Genomic DNA, 25493 nt, shown 5'->3' with positions numbered 1-25493 from the left:
CTCCACTTCATGTCCTTTCTTACTTAGTTAACGCCAAATCTGTCATCACTGGCCCTCTACTCTGTAAGGGGTGGTCTTGATGTATAACTTCCCACAAGTAGGGATGCACCAATCTGGGATTTGGATCAGTCTGATACAAATTTAAAAGATCGAATTGGTTAAACAGTGGGTGACAACCACCTGTTCTATTCCCTCGGTTATTCTGTTTTCATCTCACCACATTATAGCAGCAGCTAGCAGGAGAACTAACAAAAGGTCAGCAGTTTAGAGGTCTTTTAAGCCGGCTATACCAAAAGATTTTCTTTCTAAGTATGCAGCAGAAAAGCTTCAGTGACAATGACAATGCTTTCCTCTCTTTCTCACGCTCCTGCTGTTCAGTTTAGCACTTATTAGGAAGGTGTTATTGTGTTATTACCGTAACATAGAATGTCATCATCAGAAACACTCAAACTTAAGTGAGTGTGTTTTTGTGAGAGGAGGTTCCCTCAGTGCGTGTCTAGCATGACCATAAATAACAGCAGTATGCAGTAATGACTCACACTGAGCTGAAATAAGATTGATGCAAATAAATGCGGTAAATAGTGTATTTTTAAAAAATGTGCCTTGGTCCTTTTGTCATTTATTATTTAACTGAGAAGTTCAATAAATTTCTGTTTTTGGATGTATTATTTCATGCATGTTAATAACATATAAATATACTACATAGAAGCAATGTTTAAGATGATGTTGCCTTGCACACAAAATTTAATATAAGGTTGGAGTAAAACGGACTTAAAAGAATGGTATTTTTGGAAATATTCACAATCCTTCAACTGTGTCATTTTTATTTCTATCTTATCCTAAGCTTCTGTTACATGCAAGACAGAGCCATATTAATTATGAGAACTGTGGAGCTTTTCCCATTCAGGGTTTTATGCTGTTTTATTCCTGAGGAGCCTGAACAGAGCGCCTGTTTGTTGCAGGAGAGTTCACAATGGACAAAGCTAGGAACACAAACACATTAGTGTTTACTGAAGTCTCTTGAGAAGATAGACTCTTTCACAACGATGCCGTGCATGTCGATCAGCCCCTCCCCGGCTGTGAAGCGGACATTGCTGCACATTCACAAACTCACGGCCATGCAGGCAGATGTGCACTCGGACACAAGACGCTTTTTTTGTGACCTAAACCGGAGCACATTTTGTCTCCTGTCTGCTCAGACGTGGCGAATCTTCTCCCCTCATAAACGTGAATTCAGTACAGTACAGCACATATACGTACGGGAGTGTTACACTTTGTAAAAAGGAGATTTGGCTAGAGAATTTCCCTGGAATATAAGGGATTTTAAGGATTAACAGGCAGCACACAGACACAGTCCAAGGTACATTCTGTAAGCAGTTAACTCATTCATAGAGGGCAAGAGTTTAAATCCCAATACAGATTTGATAACAGCTGGGAATTTGGCTGAAATAATTTTGTGATTTGTTTGGTGTATGTTTTCCTGGTCTTAAAACGGAACTGCAGTGATTTAGTATTTTACTGCAATAAGGTTTGTGCATATCAAATATATCAAATACTCTTCATTTAATCTTTGATATTTAAAATTGAGCATGACTGTATGTTTCCCAATTTCCTTGGCAGCCTTCTTGCATGGTAAAACTCCATGTGTTATACTCTGCAAAGCCAGCTATTACTATGCATGCTCTCTGTTAAACGTAAAAGCCTATACTGGTGTTTTTAAAAATTATGTTTGACTTTATGACTTTCTGTGTCATTTCTGGGTTGGTTAGAAGTCAAATTGTACTGCTGGAAATAGTTTATTTTGATGTACATGCTGTTTTCTTTGCAGATTTGCATTATAGGATTGTTTTTTGTTTTTTCTGCAGTATATAAAAATTGGTGTATTTCAAAAATAAAGCTATGAAGACACTCAAAAATTTCCTGTGGTTGGAAACTATTTTGTGCAACTTTTTTGTATTTACAGTTTTAAGGGATAAGCCTCTTAAATATCCCAAAAATGGCACTACAGCATGTAAAAATATAATATAAGCTCTGGCAGACTTGGTTCTATTGTAGGTCTTAAAGGGTTAAATTGCGATGGGTAAGAAAACAGAATTCAGTTGTCTGCAATCTGCAATGCATTGACATTTAATGATACTATTTTGCACCCTGTTACTTTAATGTCTTAAAATGGCCAGGAATGTAATGTAGATAAATGCAGGATAAGTGTGTAAGTTGGGGGGGCTTGAGATTCCCCATTATTTCTGGTTCTCTCGTATTTATTACCACTTTATCCCCGTGCAATGCAAGAAAACAAAATGCAAGACAAAAGCTAAATTAAGCGATTGATCTGTTTGCTGTAGCTTTTGGTGGACAGAATGGCATCAGTCACATCAAAGATCATATCTAACTCTACTGCTCGGTAGTGAAACTAGGCTCACATAGGAGTCGGCTCAGTCTCGCTGACTGTAACAGTGTCCTCAAGTTAACTTTGAAGCCCAAAAGCAGACTTCCCTCCGATCTGCTGTGCCAACATCATGCAGAGCAACACTTCCTCCTCTTAGTACCCTCAACATCCAACTGACATGGTCCTTTGCAGTGCTGTTTTATTCATTACCAATCAGTTACAGTACATTAGGCCTGTGTGTTTGTGGATGTGAGTCTTGGAAATGAGAGTTAATGTATCTTTGTGGTCGAGCTTGTTCACTGTTTTCTGTTGGTATCCATTGCCTTGTTTTATCTGCTGGGCAGAAGTGTGTTTGTGTGTGTTTGTAAGTGCAGGGATTAATTGGAATTCTCTGTTTAGTCCACTTCTTCTCAGGTGAGGTTTATCACACTACAGACGTTCTTTAGAAATGGCCCACATCTGCACATAATAAAATTGACAACATGACCTTGCATTTCACTTTTAACCTTTATGAAAGAAAATGAATTTTCATCAACTTTCAACAAATCCCCCTTTCAGGGACAAAAACGCCTCCTCATGCAAAACACGGCTTAGGGTTCATTTATTAAATTATTCATAACTTGATTCAGGTAAGAAAGTCCATTCCCAAGCCTCCTCGTTACAATTGTTGCCTGTGAATTGCAGGTGTTTGTGAGCGAGTGAGTAATAAAATGAGTGCTCACAGAATGAAGCATTCCCTGACCGCCTGCACTTCCAACAAAATGGATCTAATCTCTATTTTTAGCTCCAGGCGAGTTAAGATGAGTTGACAGGCCATTAAAACTTAATCAATCTGTCACCCACCGGCATCACCGGGCAGCCTCTGTTACCAGAGATATGTGCATGATGGATGGACGGTAAGCTTAAGAGAGGTAGGAAAGAGGGAGCAACACTATTATTATTACAATAGGTATAAAGCAAAGAAAATACAGACAGGCCAAGACAGAAGAGGTTGCAGAGAGAGAGAGATGAAGATAGCAGTTGGGAGTTGTTTTGTTCCACACTTTGACTCTTATAGGCTTGTTTCATCTAGAAACAATTCCAACTGTAGCCGGTGGTCCTTGTTCTTGCTGGATGAGCAGCTGATAGATTGAAATCCGCCATGATGTGGTGGGAAAAACATAAGACTAGAAGATCCAGGGCTAGCCGGTTAGCAGTGACTTAACTTTAAAATAAAATCAAGGAGGACTAAACACTAGTATTTTAATTATGGATGGAATTCCTCTCTCAGATTCATAATCTCGTCCTATTATATCGCCATGGCAAAGTGTATGTGGAGTATTTTCTTATCTAATCAATTCACAGATGGAATGTAAAATTTATACAGTGTTTTAATCTCATTAAGCCAGGATGATGTTTTCGATGTCAGACTTTTGTCTGAGCATCTGTCTAAGGCCTCCAGTCCCTGGCAGCCCTTCAATTTGCTTGGTGCTAAGACTCCCCAGGCCAGTCATGAGAAGGACAGCAGGGACAGTTGGATGAAAGGCGCGGTCCAGGTCACGGAAAAATACCCTGCTCTGAACACTGTCATTGTTCAGAAAGGCTATGGATAACAAGCAGGTGTTGATCGTTGATGGAGGACAAGGTGCCAAACAAGGAAAAACTGAGTTAAACTGTTATTCTTTCATACAGATATTTGTGTCATCAAGTTTATCAATTCAAATTCATCAAGGGTCATCCTGAATACCAAGATAAAGTTGTTATTTTTCTCTCAGTCTGGTTGCTCCTGCTGTTCACAGCCTTCTTTCACTCTCTAAATAGTGAGTACATGGTTGCAGGGGAGCAAGACTTCTGCTCAGGCAGTAAAAGCCTGGTGTTTTTTCCTTTTTTAAAAAGTTGCTATAAACAGTTGTTAAAATGCTAAGTTAACAACAGTTTTAAAAAAAATCGAGTTGAAAGCTTCCTGTTTTTACACAGTGGAGATCCAGCCTGCATCACAGATGCACAAGTGCAGGGGGACAGAGCCGGACTTCTGTAGAGCGATCTAAAAATAGCGGCCCGACTGGACATAGTGTACGGGGAGAAGATTTTGAAGGAGAGCTGTATTGTGTTTTACAATAGAAAAAAAAAACCTTGGGTTTCAGAGGGGTGTAGTACGAAGATGAATGGGTTAGCAAGCTATGCCGAGCTTGCTGTCACTCTCTTTTATCTGGCGAAATCACTATGGTAACTGATGCTGAACATGAGTTAACCTGGTTGGTTAAAACTGCAAGTGCCACGTTTTCACTGATTCTCTTGTTTACAGCATGTTTTAAGTGCAGTATAGATTATCTGCTGGAGGAATGGGTTTTATATGGGCAACTTGAAACAAATTTCACTTTGATCTGCCAACAAAGTAAGGCAATTTCTTTATTAGGCTATGGGATGGTAACATTCATGTTTAAATATATATCCGGTTTAAAGTTTCAGAGCTCTTAGAAATGAACAGCAGCACAGAGAGTGAAAGTTCTTTACAGATTTTCATCAATATGTCGTCATAATAATCTGATAATGTCTCTGATTGACGCAGGTGTCGCTCATGGGGAGGATTTTGTGTGGAAGAAGAGTCACATGATCAGTGAAAGGTTCCTCTTTATGTAAGCACAGTTGATAACCACCGTCCTGACGCCGGCTTTAGGTTCTGCCAAGCCAGCTAATGCAATGAAGCTCGACTTTGGTGAACTTACTTCTTCAGCTGTTATTTGAAAAACAACGTCAGTTTTGACTAAGTGAAAACTGAGGGGCAGAGTCTCTACCTTAAGATATAAAGTGACTGGAGCCGACTGCTGTTGTGATTTGGTAAATAAAACTGAATTGAATTGATTTAAACTTTGTGAACATGATAACTCGTAAACAAGGTGCCGTAGGGTTTTCAGATCACTATCATAGGCGCATCTCCGAAAAATCTCCGAGAGGCCTTCAGAGGTCAGAGGTCAAGTTTTGTGAAAATGTTGTTAACTTGATAACTTGTGAAAGACACCACCTAGGATTTTTAAATTCATATTATATGTATCTGTTAAAAATCTCAGACAAGTTTGAATCTCAGTGACTTTGACCTTAAGGTCAGAGGTCAAGAAAATCCTGTGAATGCAATAGCCAATGAAGGAAGTCACCAAGGATTTTCAAACTGGTACATTATGTGGATCTCCTCGGAGGCTGAGGGTTGGCACTGTTGACTGACAGTAATTTTATGTGTTAATTTTGAATCCAAATCAGATGAACTGACTGTAACTTTAAGAGCTGTATGTGTATGCGAAGTCATATGAACTTAGTTCCTGATAATGTGGTCAGTACACTTTTAGCAGCTGCACACCCTGCGATTTCACAGACACAATGAGACAGAGTTTTGTGTTGACAGGCTTCAAGATAGTTTTGAGATCAGTTTGGAAGTTTTCACTTTCATTGCTGTTGAATTAATGATGACATCTCAGCCATATCTGTAGAGGTGAGAGACAGCATGGATGCATGGGGGCTGCTATCTCCGCAGCTACCAGTCCACGCAAAACACCAGCCACTGAGAGTGACAGCTGCCCGGTAAGGAAATGTTTTATTACCCGCACACAGATATGTTTCACAGTGTGGATATCTGTTATCAGAACATTTCTAACTGCCTGTGCTTTGCATAGGTTGGCATAACTTCATCTTATTTCACTTCCTATTCCCCTTGCTGTAAAATGTGTGAATATGAAGAACTGGATGTGCTTTGGTGCCTCTTTATATGCCACACTGTGTGTGCTTGTTGGTTTCTTTCTCGTGTCTCATGTTGTTGCAATGGTGGATATACGGCGGCCAGAGAGGGTTATCTGCCGCACAGCGAGGGCTTGGAAGGTCAGTGCCACTGCGCTGCTGAGCATCTGAGTCAGATAAACCCATGACCTGCTTGTCTCTCGCTGGCAGGAAGAGTACAGAAGTCAGGCAGCAGTGAGACCATCTATTGCCCTCAGGAACAGCCGCGATCAGTCAGTGCTGCTGATGTGCAATCACTGCTTGTTCGTGTATGGGAAGTGGCTGCTCAGCATTTTTTGTGCCATCTTCAAATAGACTTGCAGGCAAAGTCCATCTCTGTGCGCAGGTTTTTGATATCCATGGCTTAGTGTTCAAGTGAGAAGAGTTTGTTTACTTCAGTCTTTATCCCAGGGAATGCAGATCCATCAGCTTGTCCTTTGACACATCCCTACTCACTTAGAGGTTTATTTTCTTAATCCAACACTTTTTCTGACAGTGTCTTATTATCTATGCAGAAATTCTGACCTGGATGCATAAAATCTGTGTGTGTATCATTGTTCCATATTCACGAATATGCCAAAAATACACAAGAACTTGCTCTGGTAGTAGACTCTATCACAACAGCCTGTCTCTCAGCTATGGGGACTCGGTAGCAGGAAGCAGAGTGACTGTGAGCTCTCTCAGTTACAAAACCACTTAAATGTGTGTGTGTGTGTGTGTGTACAGAGTGCATGACGCCTCAGCCTCTATCTGGCAAAGAGCAGAACAGGAAGCAGCGAGGTGGGGCTCGGTCTATGCCGTTCTTTCTTCCTCTCCTCCACCTCGTTCACTCGCTCCAGATTTAGCCTGGCTTTTGATTCCTGGCGGGAAGGACATCCTGGATTTGGGGGAGGCAGGAGTAGGACTTTGTGTTGTCTGATTGGTGCTGCTGTCAGTGCTGGGTGTGTGTATGTGTGTGTGTGTGGAGGTGGCCCAAGAGCAAAGCCGGAGGGAGGCCAAAGATGGCCAGTGAGGACTGTGCATTGGAAGACCTGCCACGGGATCAGTTGATTGATAGCCCCGAGCAGGGTGATCCAGAGTCTTCGGTAGGCCACTGTGGCCGGAGCAGGCCTCAACACCGCCGCTTTCTTTCCCTTCGTTACTGTGGCCCTTCTCTTTTCTGTCAGTTTCCTCGTTCATTTCCTGTAAAAACATCTACTGTCTCACAGCGAATCACTTGTGAATTTTGACTGCTGTCCACTGTTGTGATTTCACCCTGCTGCCTGATTTGTCTTATACCTCACTCCAGAGGTTCTTTGTTGTAAAACACCAGGGATTAAGTTGTATTGTGTCGAGCAGGACTACGTCAGAGTGCAAACTCTCCCTTCCTGCCGTTCATGGTTGCTCCACTTTCTTTTCTGCCATGAATGGCCGCTGCTGGCGCGCTCATGCTGTTCAGGTCTGCCACATCATCAGCGATGTTAATAATATACAGCAGTATGTATGCATACGTACATCTACATCTGTATACGTGTATAAAAATAGTGCGTCTGTTGTTCTTCTAGACCAAGCAAGATAACATAGTTGACCTTTTTCAACAACAAGTGAGACACGCTCAGTTTGATTGCTTCAGAGCTGTGCAGTGACGTAACATTGCATTAAATCTGCAGTTAAAATCCCACAAGCCCTCGGCCTGTGCCATGTGGTTTGGTTGTTGTGTATTGTGTTGCCGATGGATTATGGCCTAATGAGAACAGTGCTGTAGCCGTAGCCTGTGTGTGGCTGGATGGACACGGAGACCTAAGCGGCTGTAATCAGATCCGCTAAGCTGGATAGCTGGCTGCACAGTGCAGGGAAAGGCCCTGAGCAGCTCGTCTTTTAACTCCAGCACAGTGGAGCTGAGAGCCCTCAGATGTTACAACAGTTTTTAAAGAATTCACTTAGTTTCCTACTTGATCTCAGTTTTGCTGTTTAAAAATGTTTTGTTTCATTTTTAGTGTCATCAGGTTTTATTTGGTTTTATGGGCTGCATCTTTAAAGGGTAAGATAAAAGATGTGCAGAACACAACTGACACATCTCCCATGTCTCCTCATGATGGTTGCATTGACAAATTTGACCAAATTGCCAAAGACGTTTCCTGTAGTTTGAGTTTGCTGGAGATTATCTGAAGTTCAGGAACGGAGCCACACCACAAAACGCTTTACTTCCTGTTGTATGCCTTTAAATGCTTACTTTCCGCTTTCGTCATATTGGCAGAAGAGGGTTCAGTTAGTATCTCTGAACTTTTTTCCAGCCAACTTCTCCTATTTTTAAAGTCTACTGTGGATGCATCAGTGCCCATTCCCATCTGCTTCCATAAAGGTTTAGCTCCACGGATTCACAGGTTCCTTCTGTCTACCTTCCATGCTCAGCCGTTGGTACACATAGAAGTTCTTCCCCATCAAATGACTCTCGCCTGCTTTCTCCAGTTAACTTCCAGTCGCCTGTTCCGCAACATCATCATACTGAGTTCGAAATATGAGCGAAATCAACCGGCTTAAATCAGTTTAAACGCAGAGGTCAAACTCTTCTTTGGATCCGCCAATCCTCAGTCAGGCCTTTCCCAAACTGGTAACCTCTAGCGTAGCTTGTTTCTTTATCAACATTTTTTATTTGCATTTGCCCTTGTGGTCATTGCACGTGAAGCTGGTTTTAGTGCATAATATCATTAGTTAATTTTTGCTTTACCTGGTCTTTTCTTTCTATAAGAAAACAGACAAAATACAGCAACTGTGAACTGCCTGCTTTCTTTTTCTTCTTGTGGCCATTTCACATGTTGGCTATCTACTGGCGTTTGACGGTCAGCTTTACTGGGAGACAAGTTACACGATGTGTTGATGAAGGTGTAGCCTGTAACAAATGATACAGCTGTTGTCAACAACTTTGAAATTAATCCATGCACATAATTTAAAAGAGCAGGTTAATTATGCTTTCCCTTATTTTCTGTCATGCGTATATGTTTTTTTAAATGAACAATGCCCATGTTAAGCTCCCATGTTAAAATGTCCAACTTCAGTAATGAAATAAGCATTTTTATAGATTTACTTTGCTGGAAGAAATGGAAATGCCTGCTAGAAATATTTTTAAATCTGTATAGCCAGTTAGCTGCAAATTATTATTATTATTATTGGTAACTCATACATTACAGCCACCTTGTTAAATTAAGGCTGTCTGTTAAAATTACAGATGTGCAGGCCTGATAATATTAGATGCCTAGCTTTTCATTTTAGCCGTAGCCACTAGCCACTACGTTAATCGTAACTTAGCGGCTAACGTGGTATTTGCTAATAGTTAAAAAGCTAATGAGAACATTTGTGGCAGCCAGGTAATCGTTTATGATAACTGTTTAATATTTCTGGGTTGTTTAAAAGTTGTTTTAAACAACTTAAGCTTTAGCTTTATTGACCTCCTCATAGAGTGTTGTTCTGTGCTTTGAACATCTATTACAGCTACATGTGTTCAGCTGCTAGCTAGCTAGGGTTAGGGCTGTGTGCCTGTCTGTCTGCAGGGTTTTTTTTAGTAAAACTCAGTGTCACCCATAGCTGTTGGTGCCTTTTGGAACAGCTTTAACAAAAGCGAGTTGCTTACCATACTGGACGTGATATTTTGAGGTAAAAATATGTATTTCTTAACTGATTGGCGAATGTGTCCTTGAGGCTGCTAGTTATTACTAGATGAAATTGGTCACAAAGAGGGTCCTCCACCAAAAGCATCCTTATGATTGCCTTGGTCAGTATCAGATTGGCATGGTTGCCAGCAGTTTGGATAGAAGTTGTCAACATGACTGCAAATACTTGCTGAGAGAAACTGAGAGAAACACAGTTACTTGAGAAACTGTGACACAAACCAGAAATGGAGAATATTTGTCTTCTTAGTAACATTTGGGCAGACAGTACTGGAAGGTGCATCTTTTACTGTGCCAGCAAACATTTTCCGTTTCCGTTTTGTGTCACACTTTTCACAGTTTCACTACTGCTTGGGGAATAGCTGGTAAGTGTTTGTAGAAAAGTTAGTGTTTTCAAACTGTGGGTGACCACAGCAGTCTGCTCCCGATCAAAGCAATCACAGCTGGTTGGAGATACACAGTTTTCCCTAGTGACCAGTGGTTGTCAGGAGGTCACTGACCGCTCTCTATATCTGTTTTCCTGAGGCTTTAGCAAAGGCTTTCCCATCAAGGTCCTGCAAACACTCATCGTTGGAATATTCATTTTCCCCTTACGACTGGTTGCCAAATGGTTACTGACTGGTCTCTAGGTCTTAATCACGTGACCCTACATTGCCGTCATGGTTGTCAAACATCCAGAATGGCAGAAGAGTTAATGTCAGATGGCTAGCAATCACATATCTGCAAAACGTCAGTCTAAATTCCTGCGTGGTTAATTGTACAGTCCATTCAAGAAGTTTTTAGTTTGATTTTGTGAGTAAAATTGTGTTACTTTGTACTATTCCTAGCTAATATTAGCAGGTATCTGATTGTGTATTGCACACACATAATCTATGGATGCAGTTTGGTAACCAAGCTTGTTAGCATTAGCTGCTAATGTAACATGTAACACAGGAGGGTCCAACTCCAGTCCTCAAGTGCTGGTGTCCTGCAGGTTTTAGATGTGTCCTCGATCCAACACAGCTGATTTAAATGGCTAAACTACCTCTTCAACATGTCTTGAAGTTCTCCAGAGGCCTGGTAATGAACTAATCATTTGAGTCAGGTGTGTTGACCCAGGGTGATATCTAAAACCTGCAGGATACCGGCCCTTGAGGGCTGGAGTTCAACACCCCTGATGTAACGTCTTCCTCCTTTCTTTTACATCTTATTGTATTCTCTTCTGATCAACACAGTCCGTCCACCTTTTGTTCAGACTTTCTGTTTGAGACACACAGAAAGTTAGCTTGCAGAAAAAAGCGCTAAAACAGCTTGTTTCTGACATAGGATTAACTGCTGGGCTGCACCAAGGTCCAATATAAGAAAAATAAGGATGATTATGAACTGTTAATCATGTAAAACTGTGTTATTAGCAACCAAGAAAAAAATATGATGCTGGAAATAAGCTCAAATTAAACTCTTGTGCATCTGGTGATATTCTGTTTTTTCCTCTACTAAATATTGCATCTCATGTATGCTTACTATTATGTTTGCTTACTAGTGACCCGTCCAGAAGGAGACCCTGATTGATTTTAGTTTGCATTGTTGCTGTTCTAATCTTCTGTAATCTGGTTAGTGTTGATCAGCAGGAGAGCTGATGTGAGCACTCAGCTCTTTACACACTTAAGTGCTGCCTCTGCTTTGATGCCGCTTCACCACGTCAGCTTGGCAGGTCTCAAATGTTGACGATTCTCTCACAGACGTACAGTTTTTCTCTCTTTTTATCCTGCAGTGCTTCATTTTGTCAAATATGTGCAGGGTGACTGTTTCCAGCTTTTACTGTCATAACCTCAGCTTTGCTCCGTCACCCTGCAAATCAGTTTCTTAGGTCAAACTGAATAATCCTTCTCATAAACAGCAACCTAAATATAGAACCTTTTTTTCATGTTCTTGTGGGAAATCACCTTTCCCTTCACTTTAGGCTCTTTAACAATAACAACCATCTCCTTTTTTTTCCCTTTTCAGAGTGACACAGACAGGCTGTCAGTGCTCCAGCAGCTCGGTCTGGACCAAAACTCAGACTTTTCAGACTCCAGTGTGCAGCAGCGGCTGGATGAGCACCGTGAGAAGATCCGCAGAGAGATCCGCAAGGAGCTGAAGATCAAGGAGGGTGCAGAGAATCTGCGCAGGGCCACTACCGACAAGAGGAATGCCCAGCAGGTGGACTCACAGCTCCGCAGCTCCAAGCGGAAGCTTGAGTCACTCCAGGCTCAGCTCCAAGAGCTGGATGCTCACATTGTGGTCAAAGGCCATGAAGAAAACAAAGGTACAGTGCTTTACTGTATCTGATTTGGAGCACACATCACATGTTGCCTGTGCTGCTGGAGGCCTTTTTGTGTTTCCTCCTTTTAGATAACACTGAGATGTTAATAAGGCACGCTGGAGCTTTGAGTTAAATGCTTTAACATACCAACATGCTCATAGTATCAGTGCTAATGTTTAACAGGTAAATTGTTTGGCACCAGGGGTTCCATTCCTGTTTTATCAAATCAGCACCTTTCTATACTCATATTTCCACATGGTACCTAACAATTATAAAACAGTTGTGAAACTAAACTAAGAAATGAACGACACCTTAATCGATCTCCAGAACTGTAGTTATGATGTGATGATAACATAAGCCTGAGTAATGCACCGTTTCAGCTATAAGGTGCATTACTCAGCTTTAGGTTTTTTTCCTAAAAAAGTCAGGAATTAAAAAAAAAAAATCTGTTAGCTTTAGCTGATTTCTGCTACTAGATTTATGCTTCATAAAACACCGATTGGAAGGAGCCAGGAGAGGTGGTTCGGGCATCTGACAAGGATGCCTCCTGGGCGCCTCCTGGGTGAGGTGTTCCGGGTATGTCCCACCTGGAGGAGGCCAAGGGGGAGACCCAGGACACGCTGGAGGGATTACATCTCTCTGCTGGCCTGGGAACACCTTGGTGTTACCCCCGGACAAGCTAGAGGAGTAGACCGGGAGAGGAAGGTCTGGGTTTGTCTGCTTAGGCTGCTGTCCCTACGACCCGGCCCCGGATACGCGGAAGAAGATGGATGGATGGAAAATACCGATCTGAAAGTGTCTTTATATATAAACTTACTGAAACGTAAACTGAAACCTGATGCCTCCTTAGGCAGGAAATATGTAAAAACATATAAATGTCTTGTATGTTGGCCTTTTATGGAGTAAAACAAGTAAAAAACAAACAACCAAAAGAAAACCTACACACAGTTTTTAGCTTCATGTCCGACCATTTGACAAAAGTGATGTTTGAAAGACTGCATCAAAAGCAACCTGACCTCCTGACCCGACTCTCTTTCTGTTACCAGATTCAAATAAGTCTCCAGGACCCGTCAACCAGACGTCCACCAATCAGCACCGCATAGCTGCTTTGGAGCGGCAGCTGAACATTGAGCTGAAAGTCAAACAGGGAGCAGAGAACATGATTCCAATATATTCCAGTGGCGGTACCAAGGTAACCGAACTAGCACAACCACCAGCAAAAAGTCTTACTCACTATGTTTACTGTCACCTGCACCTTCCGGTGTTCAACCTGTGACATGATCTCTTGTCACTTTTCAGGACAAGAAGCTTCTCCAGACAGCTCAGCAGATGCTGCAGGACAGCAAGACAAAGATCGACATCATCCGCATGCAGATCCGAAAGGCCATGCAGGCAACGGAGCAGTCTGAGGACAACCAAAGTACCTATCATGCTTTTGTCTCATCTTTCAGTTCCTCCTTTACTCCACCTGTCAGTCTTTCAGCTTATAAACACTGCATATTTTATGATGCGGGCGGATCAATTCTTGGTTCAGAACTTCACAGCGTATAGTCTTCCAGTCAAAAACACACACTCATACGCGCACACACACACAAGCGCAGTGTCCATTACAGCCCCCTCACTCTCTCAGGTTAGAGTCTTATTGATGTTCCTGCATCCCCTTGATGTTGCCCAACAACTAAAAGCCATGGCTCATTTAACAGAGGTTAGAGAGCAGGCCGGGCAGATGCGGGGAGCCAGGAAGGGAGTGAGCCTGAAAGGACTGAGTCAGAGATGACAACAGAGCGAAGCGCTGGGAAGGAAGGAGTGAGAGATGAAAGAGAATAAGCAGGCAGGATAAAACAAAGCTCAGATCAGCAGCGACGCTAGATAGGACACCAAGCTCGCTGACATAAAGACACACACCTCGATTGGGAAGATGTTTTTTGTTTTGGTCTGTGCCACTTTTCTTCCAGCGTGTTGCTACTTCAGCTTTTTTTAAAACTGCCGAGTTTGCCATTTTTATGTTAACGCAGATCACATGACTGTTGGTGCATAAATGCAGTCACTCTTGAGGGTATTACCCAACTTTCCAGTTCCTCTCAGCTCCGTGGAAGTCTTTGCATTTAAGCTTTAATGTTTATTTTACACGCTCACTCACAAGGACCTGCGCACAATGTACCCAGCGTGTCAGACGAGCTAGCTGACACGGTGGAGCGTTTACTGGCGCCAGAAATGAGTCAGATGTTTCTCCACAAGTCGGCAGCGACCTCAACCAGAGATAAAAGAGGCTTTAAATGAGGCAGACAAAAACACAATGTCAAATGAGTACAACGATACTACAGAACTTTTCTCTTGGAAAATTTTTCTGTACCGCTGTGACACATGAGACAAAATTATCAAATGTTACGTGTCTGTGGAGGGTATCTGCAATCTCATGAGCCTTTCACCTCAGATATTTCCACAGTAGTTTTGTGGGATTAAGGTCAAGACTTTAAGCAAACTTTAGTAGAGCAACTTGTATGTTTGGAGATTGTTGTCTTACTGAGAAATCCATTTTGCTCTCATTCATCCACACAGCATTGTTTAAACAGCCTTCATCTAAATGATCTGCAGATCAAATGATCTAAAGATCATTTAGCCTTCATTCAAGCAAGCTAGCATGGTTCCTTAATGAGAGTAGTGCTTTGTGCTTGCAGACCTGCAATGCACGCTGTTCGTGTTCAGTGATGGTGATGATTCCTGATGGTGGCCTCATAAACGTGACAGATGTCATTTATCCTCCCCGAAGCTACCCAGGCCTTAACACTCCTGGCTAATTAGCTAATTAGCTAACTGACCGGTTTGCAGATTGTGGAGAGTTACAGTGCTCTTTAAGTGGCCTTCATTCTTACACACATTCATACATCTGACTGGTGAGGATCAAATTCGCGAGATATGCTTCTGTAACCGTCTCCAGCTTGATGAGGATTAACAGCCTGTTCTTTAAAACCCCACCATAGAGGTTTTAGCCTGGGGTGACCAAGTGTAAAACATCTTTTGTTTGTTTTATGGCTTTAATTAGATTTCTCCTGCAAATTTTGGTTTGTGTGGAACTCTCACAGTGTTTAAGGTTATATTTATGAGCAAATGGAAACAAAGGATCCAGTGCATTGTTGGAAAAAAGCCTCGTTACACTTTCTGTTTCTATGTCATATTTAGTCATTTTTGCCCTTTGTTCATGTTGTGTGCTGTTCACACCTTGTCCCAGGTAAGCCGGACCTGTGTGGGGCGGAGCTGCGTGTGGAGGAGCTGTGGCATCACTACCGTGTGGAGCACGCCATGGCTGAGGGAGCCAAGAACATGATGCGACTGCTGGGTGCGGGAAAGGTCCAAGATAAGAAGGCCATTGCTGAGGTCAGAGAGGAGATGGTTGAACTTTTTCTGGGTCAGAGATCTACAGTCCTGGCAGTATCATCTGTTTTAAACCCTAAAAAGTTTCATTTGCGTCTCTCCTTTGGGTAGATGTAATCGAAAATGCTGAGTTCTGTGCTGTATGTTACGGTTAAACAGATCCAGGCTAGCTGCTTCTCACAATTGCCAGTCTCAGATGTTAGTCAAACAATGCTAACCAATTACTAGCTGTACCTTTGTGGTGATATCAGTCACGTATCTCTCTGAAAGAAAGTGAAAGAGTCATAACACTTGTTCCTAAATACTGAGCCAATCCTTAAAGTGTCAGTGTTTCTTTGGAAAAGGCAGAAGCAAAGACCTGTACTTTTATTGGTGCGAACACATCCACATAATCCAGAGAACTCATTTTCAAGGAGATTTGGTTACATTTTCTAATTCTGACTTTTTTTTCCTTTAAGCATTGCTAAATAATGTCAGTGTCTTTAAAAAGATCAGTGCATACATTTACAGTTCCATGCAGAAGTCTTTAGCCTCCTCATTTTGCAAGAAAAATAGGAAATGGATGCAGCAGTTTATTGAAGCATCCAGTGAAACCATTTCTTATGAGGCTTCAGTGAACAGTTGACGGTTCAGCCGAAAGCCCATTTGACCCACAGACCTGTTACTCTCTCAGGTCCTGGTTCAGGTCTTTGCTGGATTTTTCCTGTTTTTTAAGGACAAGACTTTCACCATTTACAAGAAAGACGTTAGCACAAAAACAATCTGAAATCTGTCTCCAGTCGCACAGCTTTGTATTCTTTCTGCGCTCCGCAGGCTCAGTGTGGTTTGAGCGGCTCGTCCCAGCGTCTGGACCTGCTCCGATGCTCTCTGGAACAAAGACTGCTGGAGCTGCCTGAGGATCATCCCAAAGCCTGCCTCATCAAAGAGGAGCTAGTGCTGGCCTCCTCCTCAGCTTTCAGCTCCCGTCACAGCACCCCATATGTCCATAACCAGTACAGCACCCTGATCAAACCATCACCCCTTACAGGTAGACAGAATAAATAGGAGAATAAAACAGCTTTCAGCATATTCAGTCAGAGTTTATTATTCAAAAACGTAAGGTTAATTCCTCTTTGCCTTTTCTTTCCAGGCAGTCTTCAGGTTCGTCTTCTGGGCTGTGTGGGACTGCTGGAGGTCGTTCCAGGGAGAAATAGAGGAACCCCTGTCGTTCTGCCTTCTTACTCCACACCAGATGGACGCTCCTCATTCAAACTGAGCGGCCTCTACAGCCGGAGCACCAGCAGCATGAGCCTCAAGATCCCCAGTAAGAATGAGGACCTCTCGTGTAAGTGTTCCTGGTCTTTTTTTCCCATTAAATTGAGCTCTAGATGACTGTAGTAACTAAAACAAATTGACACTTGAGGCTTATAATTTAATAAAATTCAGCCCCCGGTTGGCAGTCGACATTTTTACTGTTTGTGTATCTTTAACAGCGGAAGTGAGCGCCGTGCTGAAGCTGGAGAACACAGTGGTGGGTCAGACAGCTTGGAGAACAGTTGGAGAGCAGGCCTGGGACCAGACCTTCACTTTAGAGCTGGAAAGAGTACGACAAAGCACACTCTCAATCTGTTACACTGTCACAGAAATACTGTGGTTCTAGCCTAAGCTGTCAAGCAGTGCTTTTCATGGGCTTTTACACATACTACAGTGCATTTGATGGGTTGTTACCCAGAAAAATACCTTCATTTTAAAGTAGAGCAGAGATTTTGTTTGGTTTTTTTTTTCACTTGGATTTGTTTCCAATTCCATACTTGGTTTAAATTCACACATTTCCCCTTCAGTATCATCTTCTAGCGCAGTGGTCCCCAACCCCCGGGCCTCGGACCGGTAGCGGTCCGTGAGTCGTTTGGTACCGGCTTGAGGCTCAGGTGTGAAATGTATGGTTATCAGGGTTTTTATCAGTTTTCAGTGTTATTTTGTTATCGTTTTTATCGTTAACTCTGTTTTCCTGGGTCTTTTCACATGTGTTATGAATAAATCTTTTTGTTCGGTACCGGTACTAGTTTTATTTTGTTGTATTTATCCGCGACACCTTAAAGGCCGGTCCGTGAAAATATTGTCAGGCATAAACCGGTCCGTGGCGCAAAAAAGGTTGGGGACCGCTGTTCTAGCGCACTACTGGACGATTTCCAGCACAGCTGCTATATATAAATCTCTCCCTGGAAGTCTTGCCCTCTTCGTCCTTGTGCCTCTGAGATGCCCACTGGATCTCCTCCAGTGTGTCAAAATTATGATCATTCAACCAGATTTACATTCTGGTGGGGAGGAGGGAGTTGTCCAAGTCACAGAAAGGCAAATCTGGCGAGCAGAGGGGCGTTAGGAAGATAGTGAAGAAGATTGTGTTGTTCTGCATTGACAGCCTGAATCTGGGGAGCAACTTCGCAGTGCACAACCACGATGAAGAAACTGCCTGTTAAATGTTTACACTGTCACTGAGCTGCAAATGTCGTTCCTATAGCGATAACCAAGCATGAGCTTAGATCCTGTTTCTCACGGTTTCCCTGAAGCAGAACTGCGGACTTGTTTTTTTTAATGTATCGAAGCAATCGAATGTTCGTGTTTTGTGATTAGTCCAGGGAGATGGAGATCGCTGTGTACTGGAGAGATTATCGCTCCCTGTGTGCTCTGAAGTACCTGAAGCTGGAAGATTTCCTGGACAACCAAAGACACCAAGTCCAGCTGGAACTGGAGCCACAGGGGCTGCTGCTGGCTGAGGTACTGGGCAGACACATGCGTGAACATTACAGCTCCCTTTTAGTCTCATCAGAACCTCCTCATCATTCATATTTGCCTGCAAACACTAAAACACAAAAGCACCTAAAAAACACGGTTGCTGTGTTTTTTTTACCTCAGGCACAGACTAGAGTTGTAACGTGTAACTGTGCATGTTTCAGGTGACCTTCTTCAATCCAGTCATAGAGAGAGGCCGAAGACTCCAGAGGCAGAAGAAAGTCTTTTCTAAGCAGCACGGTATGCTCCAGCGTTCACACACAACCTTTTTATATCCACGTTTGGACTTTAAAATCTTTTTCCCAGCTCGCTGCTTTTCTTGTTTCACATTTTTTTTGACAAGCAGATCAATTTTTAGAGCTGTGTAAAACCACGTGTACGTGCTCTGCAGCACCATCTACTTGTGGAAAAGGAGACTTGAATCCACCAGTGAACAAAAGAATGAGAAGCGTGTGTGCGTTAAGTCACCACTGCTGGCTTTATTGGTCTGTGACTGCGATCTGTCATTCAGACATGGATCCTCTTTGCATGATTGCTCCTCACGGCTTCATTCAGACGTACTCAGAACACAGTGATGGAAAGTACACCAAGTGATGCATAATGCATGAGGTCAGTTTTCTTAACTGCAGCTGTTTTTTGGTAGCTGCCTTAATAATTAGAGAGGTTATAGGAAAATAAAAAATAAAAAAGCTTAGAGATCATCTTTGTGAAGTAAAGATCTTGGTGTCATTTGGTGTTAGACACTGTCAGCAGGTCGGGGATAATTAATTTTTGGTAATTAATAATGTTTTTCTGTGTTGCATGCAAATGTGTGCAGCCCTTTCACTCTGGAGAAGATAATGAGAGGTTTCTGTCATCTGATGCTGCAGAATTGTAATAAATGCACAACAAAAAGCTTCCTGAAGCAGCTCCTATTAGTGTTAACTGGGATTATTGCCAGCACTGGTGAGCAGTGGTGAAGATTTTATGCTTCAAAATTTGACATGAGCATGAGAGGTCTTTGGAAAGGTATGTTTGTACCTCCAACAAAAACTTTAAACTTTTAGTCGGAGGCTTAAAGCGAGTGTGTCACATGGCAGGTTTTTCCCCTGTTTAAAAAGTTATTGTTAGCTAAGCTAACAACTCAGCATGTCGGAGAGACAAGTGCACAACTGTAATTTCCCCTCAGTGACTCTGAGTGACTTTCTCACTTGTGCCATGTTGAAAGTGATCATTACTGCATGTTGTTAGGTCTGAGCGGGTTGCACATTCACACATTCAGATGCCGTCAGGTTAAAAGGAAAAGGAATGCATGTCTTAAAACATTATTTGGTATAGCTTAGGGGGTAAAGTGGATCAGCCACTATTTGCAAGGTAAGCAACTCTAGCACCTTTGTGTCCATGTGGTCGCAGCAAAGTCTTTCCTGAGCCTGGTTCAGCTGGAGGTTTCTTCCTGTTAAAAGGGAGTTTTTCATTCCCACTGATTCTTGGGGTTTTCTCTGTATTATTGTTGGGTCGTTACTTTACAATACAAAGCACCTTCAGGTGGTTGTTGTTGTGATTTGGTGCTGTATAAATAAACTGAATTGCTGAATGATACATACATCAGTTATTCTAAATTAAGATATTATTTTACTTGCTTCAAGCCTGCTGCATGTGAAGTTTTGTTTATAAAACCACAGGACTTGAAATAATATCATCTGTTAATTTATGAGACACACATTCTAAAGATAAGATAAGCTAAACCTCTTTTAGTCCCACATGTGGGAATTTTTTTTATCACGGCAGAAAGTAGAAAGTTAAAAGCAAAAAAACACTCACATGAAAAAGTCACACGAAATACAGTCACATGAAAAAGTCACATGCAATAGAGTCATGTCATTTGACAGCTGAGCTGAAGCGTTTCTTTTTCACATTTGGCAATGTGTACGTTTAGGTAAAGCTTTCCTGCGGGCCCGTCAGATGAACGTGGACATCGCTACCTGGGTCCGCCTGCTGAGGAACGTCATCCCGAGCGGAAGCAGCACGCCCAGTTTCACAAGCAGCCCGCTCACAACCAGTGCAGGGTATGTAACTAATGTGTCTGCAGGTGGACTGAAATGCATATGGTATGCCTTAATGCATTTCAGTTATTAATTTAGGATATGTTTATTTTAAGTCGTGGTCATTGATCAGTGTAGAGCTGATTAAAGGAATCAATATCTGACCACTTTGGATCAGTTGCTAATGGGTGGTGGATCTAATGTAGCTTTAAAGAACTTTTTAATGTCTGCCATTATTTATATTTTTATATTGTCATTATTATTATTGTTATTATTGTATCATTTAGACAGTGTGAGTTACACCTGAGCGGGTATTCTTGCAGTTGAGTTTATTGTTGGCGGTGTATTCATTTTCATTTTTTACCAGTAACTAAATACCGTATTTTTCGGATTATAAGGCGCACTGTCGATGAACGGGTCTGTTTTCATACATAAGGCACACCGGATTATAAGGCGCATTAAGCAAAACAAAACAGTCAGATAAGTCAAACTTTACTCAACTCTTCTTCTTGCTTCCTACACTTCCGTACCATTGATTCATTAATCTTGAATTCTCTCACAGCTGCTCTATTCCCATGTTGTTGCAGTATATTAATGACTAACCTCGTATTGTGGATGGATTATCTCAGTTGTTCTCCCGACTGAAGTTTGGTCCGTTTACAGCATCCTGCCATGCGATTGCATTTGTCCCTAACCATTGGGAACCCTCACATTAACTTTTATTGAGTGGGAAAAAGTTAGCGTTCATCCTCCAGCTTCACTGTGTTTATGTTATGCTAACATAGCTGTGTCGCTAGCAATCACATAGCACATCGTTATATACCAGCTAGCCCAACTTCAGTAACCCTATAAGCATCACTGGTGTTTAGTTTTCTGTCTTCGTTTATGTTGGAACTGACAGCAGGGCTGTACGTTTTAATTTTTTCTGAAATTTCTCTCAGTCAGAACATGCTATATCATGTTTAGGTGGAAACTAGCGAGCTAACTTCCTGCTAACTTCTAACTCCTCTGAATTTAATAAATTCTGTTTTCATGGATGTTAAACTTAATTGTTACACCTGGTAAAGCAGCAACACTGATTATTTTATTAAGGATGAAAGAATTTAGGCAGTTTTTAACTCTCAGTGTTAAAAACACTCAGCAGTGTTTGTTTGCACGGACGGAGTTTTGGACCCAGATTACTCCGCGAGGCTTCTGACTACGGTAGCCGTAATGCTCCGACAATCCATCAAGCGATACGGCTTCATAGCTTACCAAAGTCCTGCTAAAACATTGTTTGACAGATTTTTGAGCGCCGTGTACCACATAAAATTGGTTCGAGGTCAGTAAGCGCAACCAGAATTCATACATAGAATTCATACATAAGGCGCACCGGATTATAAGGCACACTGTCAATTTTTGTGAAAGTTAAAGGATTTTAAGTGCGGTTATAGTGCAGAAAATACGGTAATGCTTTTATTTGTGCCTCCAAAAAGTTTTATTTACTTTTTCTTTATTTTGTGCACTCTGCAGGGAAATCTCAGTGGAGAAGCTAAACCTGGAAGCTGACCATCTGGTAAAACCTGAAGTCAAGACAGATGTAGTGGACTCACCTGCTCCTGTGGTGAGTGAGATGCAGAGATTCCGTTGGAGGAAAAGATGGACATCTTTATACTATCATGTTACCATTTTCCTGTTTTCCTACCTGCAGCCTCTGTCTTGAAAACAGTGCTCCCTGTCATACAGGCTGCCTTCCTGTGGGCTGCAGTGAAATCCAAGACCGGCCTAGCCGGGGCCTGAGTGGAGACAGAAACAGAAAGAATGAATAATTAGCCAAATGGTGAACTGAAATCTCAGGGAGACAGCTTTAATGAGACATAATTGGATGGAGGGGAGCTTTAATTTGATCAAGTCCAAATCTGTGTGATTTTCCCAGTGTGAAGAACACAGTCTGCAGAGGGTGATAGTGTGGGAGTGAAGACTAGAGAGGTGGAAAATAGAGGAGCTGTGACAGCGAAGCAAAGAACTAACTGAGCCTGAAAATTAAACTTATTTCATTTTCACTTACTTATGAAAGGGAAACAGTTATTATTAAAAACAATGCAGTTTAGTAAGAATAAAAGGAAAAGAATTTTCAGGAACTGCTTTAAAGATTATGACGATTATCAAAAATACACCGTTTATTCTGGTTTAAATCCAGAGACATTAAATCATTTAATTTATTTAAAATTGCATCACATAATTGAACAGGCTAATGTCAAACATAAGGCCCGGGGGACAGAATTGGACCGGCAGAGATTCCAATCCGGCCCACTGGAAAGATTTGGAAAAAGTAAAGGAGTGCATAGATTTTGAACTTTTAACTATATTTTTATAAGTTTGCATCTCCTCCACGACCATTCATGAAATACCAAAGTAAATAATGAGTAGATTAAAAATTAAATGACAAAAACCAGTATCTGCTGTATGTACTGTAGAAATGTTCTAATGTAGAAAAAAGGGACATTATTAAAAATACAAGACTGTCTGGGCAACGAGCTAACAGACCTTTTTCTGTTATTTTAGCATGTGAAAGAAATTTAATTTTATTTATACAGCGCTAAATCACAACATCAGTCATCCTGAGGCGCTTTATCTTGTAGGCTAGACCCTACAATAATACATAGAGAGAAAAACCTAACAATCATATGGCCCCCTATGAGCAAGCACTTTGGTGACAGTGGGAAGGAAAAACTCCCTTTTAACAGGAAGAAACCTCCATCAGAACCAGTCTCAGGGAGGGGCAGGGCCGTCTGCTGGGAACGGTTGGGGTGAGAGAAGGAAGACAGGATAAAGACATGCTGTGGAAGAGAGACAGAGGTTAATAAGAAGTATGATTCAGTGAAGAGAAGTCTATTAACACATAGTGAGTGAGAAAGGTGACTGAAGAAGAAATACTCAATGCATCATGGGAACACCCTTCCTGTTCTTCCTGTTAAAAGGGAGTTTTTCCTTCCCACTGTCGCCAAGTGCTTGCTCATAGGGTGTCGTCTGAGTTTTCTCTGTCTTATTGTAGGGTCTTTACTTTACATTATAAAGCACCATGATCCCTTTAAATAATATTACATTATTACAGGAACTAAACAAGGAGACAAAATATCAGCTTTTCAAATATAAGCTTTAATTTGGTGATTTCATTCTTTGCATTCTAAATGTAATAATCCAAATTATACACTTTATGCAACATGGCTTGTCAGTACACTGTATACCAGCAGAGCTAGTGTGACTTTAAATATAAGAGGCCAGGGAGGAAGACAGACAGATTTAGACAAGCAGAGAGAGAGCCAGAGGGGGAGAGGGGCTCGTGGCAGATGGTGTGTTCAGCGGGGTTGAAGTATTATGAGATTAATTACTCTGATGTTTTTTTAGACAACTAATTAGCAGTGAGAGGGGAGCGAGGAGGACAGGGGAGAGGGGAGGAGCGAGGCTGTCGGCCAACAGGGGGATCTGACCATCAGGCTCGATGAGCATCACTGACTAATTGTCTGCTTCTACAGATGTTCTCCATCATTTTGCCCTCTTTTTGCTGTATTCCCTTATTGGTATTATCTCCCCTTTGTGTCTCTTGTCATTCAGTATGCTGGTGTTTCACATTTCCCCTCCCCTGTTATCACAGGAACAGACGCCGGTCATTGAGCCTCCGTCCAAACCAGAAGTCCCTGTTCAGGAGACGCCAATCAGATCACAATCCCACAACTCTTTAAGCAGGTGCAGAAACACACACACACGCACACACACACACACACACGCACACTTGAACCCACACCTGAGCATGTCTTTTGCAATATTGCCAGCACAGCATGACACCAGGAAGACACCCCCTCACACAATATGGCCATATTTCGTAACCTCTTTTTTTTAACACCTGATTTTAACGCTGAGTCATCATTAATATGGATGACTGCATATGTCACCCCAGAATAAGACATGCTTTACTGCGTTAGACGCTAAAACGCAGAACAGAAAAGCGAGATTCTGGTGTACGTAACAGATTTTGTTGAACATTATGAAAGACATTTATTGCATTCGCTGTATAATAGTAATTTCCCTCTCTCAGGCCCAGCAAAGGACCTCTTTCCCTGCAGGACTTCAAGCTGATCGCTGTTCTCGGCAGGGGCCACTTCGGGAAGGTACTGTGTTTCATTTTCAAAATGATAAAATACACATCTGTTGTGTAAATAAGTATTTTAATATTAGCAGCCTGTCAGTAAACACAAGCTCCATGCAGCTCCATGGAGCATTTTAGCCTGTTTTAGCTCTGTGGGCCTCATTCAAGTGCGCATGTGAAGTAACTGTTTGATTGATGAAGCGTGCACACTGAACAGTTTTATTCTTTCCATCATACATTTGGTATTAGATCTCGGTATTACACCTCCTATGAGCTTTGAATTCTAGGCTTTTTCACAGAATCCAACCGATTTGTGAGTGGCAGATCATACCTACTAATCTTAGCCAGTATATCAGCTGATCTTAGCTATATATATCTATATATCTGTATCTATAATAACTAAGATCTGTTGATGTAAATAGCTGAGAACGTTTTCATTTATTACAGCAGATAAATGAACATTTAAAAATGATAGAAGAGATGGGGGAAGCACCCTTTAACCGTTTTACGAGTGTTGACTTTGCATTATTTGTCCACCAGAGGGCACTTTGTAACTTCCTTATTGGCAACAGGTGTTTGAAGCCACAAACAATATTACCTGCTAATCTGAGTGGAGTCGGGGAGAATATGAACTAGTAAATAAATAACTACCCGTAAGAATTGTTAGTGAAATCTGTTTATGTTTCATGTGTCTGTAAGACAAAACATTTTGGCCAATATATTGGAATATTGGATTACCAAATATCAGTATTGAGGATAGGATGTATTAGGTAAAGCATTTCCTCAGCCAGCCTGGACATAGTTCAAGGCCGTTCTAAATTTAGTTGCAGAGTACGAAGATATTCTTGTCAGAAAATACTGATAAAGCTCAAATGTGTCCATTCATACTGTTGAACGAAGCCCAAGGAACACATAATAGAGCTGCGATCAACCAAATAAACCACCATCACCACCAAAGCGCTATACAAATACAGGCTATTTTACCATACTTCCCTAAATACTCACCTCCCGGATAAATGCAGGGTTGCTCCAAGTTCATATTTATTGAAAAGAAAAATGCTTTAGGTTTCAGGCTGAGGCAGGTTGGGTAGGAGGGAGAGTACTGAGTGCTTTATTAGATATGCTTTTTGATCACAAAGACAAAATTACA

At 41.8% G+C, this 25493-nt stretch overlaps 1 protein-coding gene across 3 annotated transcripts in view; it reads left to right on the top strand.

The window, feature by feature from the left end:
- pkn1b (protein kinase N1b) overlaps nucleotides 1-25493 on the top strand; it is a 45307-nt gene that overhangs the window by 12291 nt on the left and 7523 nt on the right. Inside the window, exons 1-14 of one of the 3 annotated variants that reach the window (XM_085158372.1) lie at nucleotides 1979-5938; nucleotides 11758-12058; nucleotides 13102-13247; nucleotides 13355-13475; nucleotides 15285-15430; nucleotides 16241-16454; nucleotides 16557-16751; nucleotides 16900-17009; nucleotides 18038-18181; nucleotides 18361-18436; nucleotides 20112-20241; nucleotides 21730-21820; nucleotides 23852-23943; nucleotides 24293-24365. In XM_085158372.1, coding sequence (XP_085014498.1) covers nucleotides 5870-5938; nucleotides 11758-12058; nucleotides 13102-13247; nucleotides 13355-13475; nucleotides 15285-15430; nucleotides 16241-16454; nucleotides 16557-16751; nucleotides 16900-17009; nucleotides 18038-18181; nucleotides 18361-18436; nucleotides 20112-20241; nucleotides 21730-21820; nucleotides 23852-23943; nucleotides 24293-24365 — 1908 coding nt within the window. In that variant the 5' untranslated portion in view covers nucleotides 1979-5869. The other 2 variants (XM_085158371.1, XM_085158373.1) reach the window with 2 other exon arrangements.

This window comes from Neolamprologus multifasciatus, chromosome 4 (assembly GCF_963576455.1).
Source record: "Neolamprologus multifasciatus chromosome 4, fNeoMul1.2, whole genome shotgun sequence".
Lineage (NCBI taxonomy): Eukaryota > Metazoa > Chordata > Actinopteri > Cichliformes > Cichlidae > Neolamprologus > Neolamprologus multifasciatus.
Note: the sequence above shows the minus strand (reverse complement) of the source record. Positions and strands in the feature narration are given on the sequence as shown.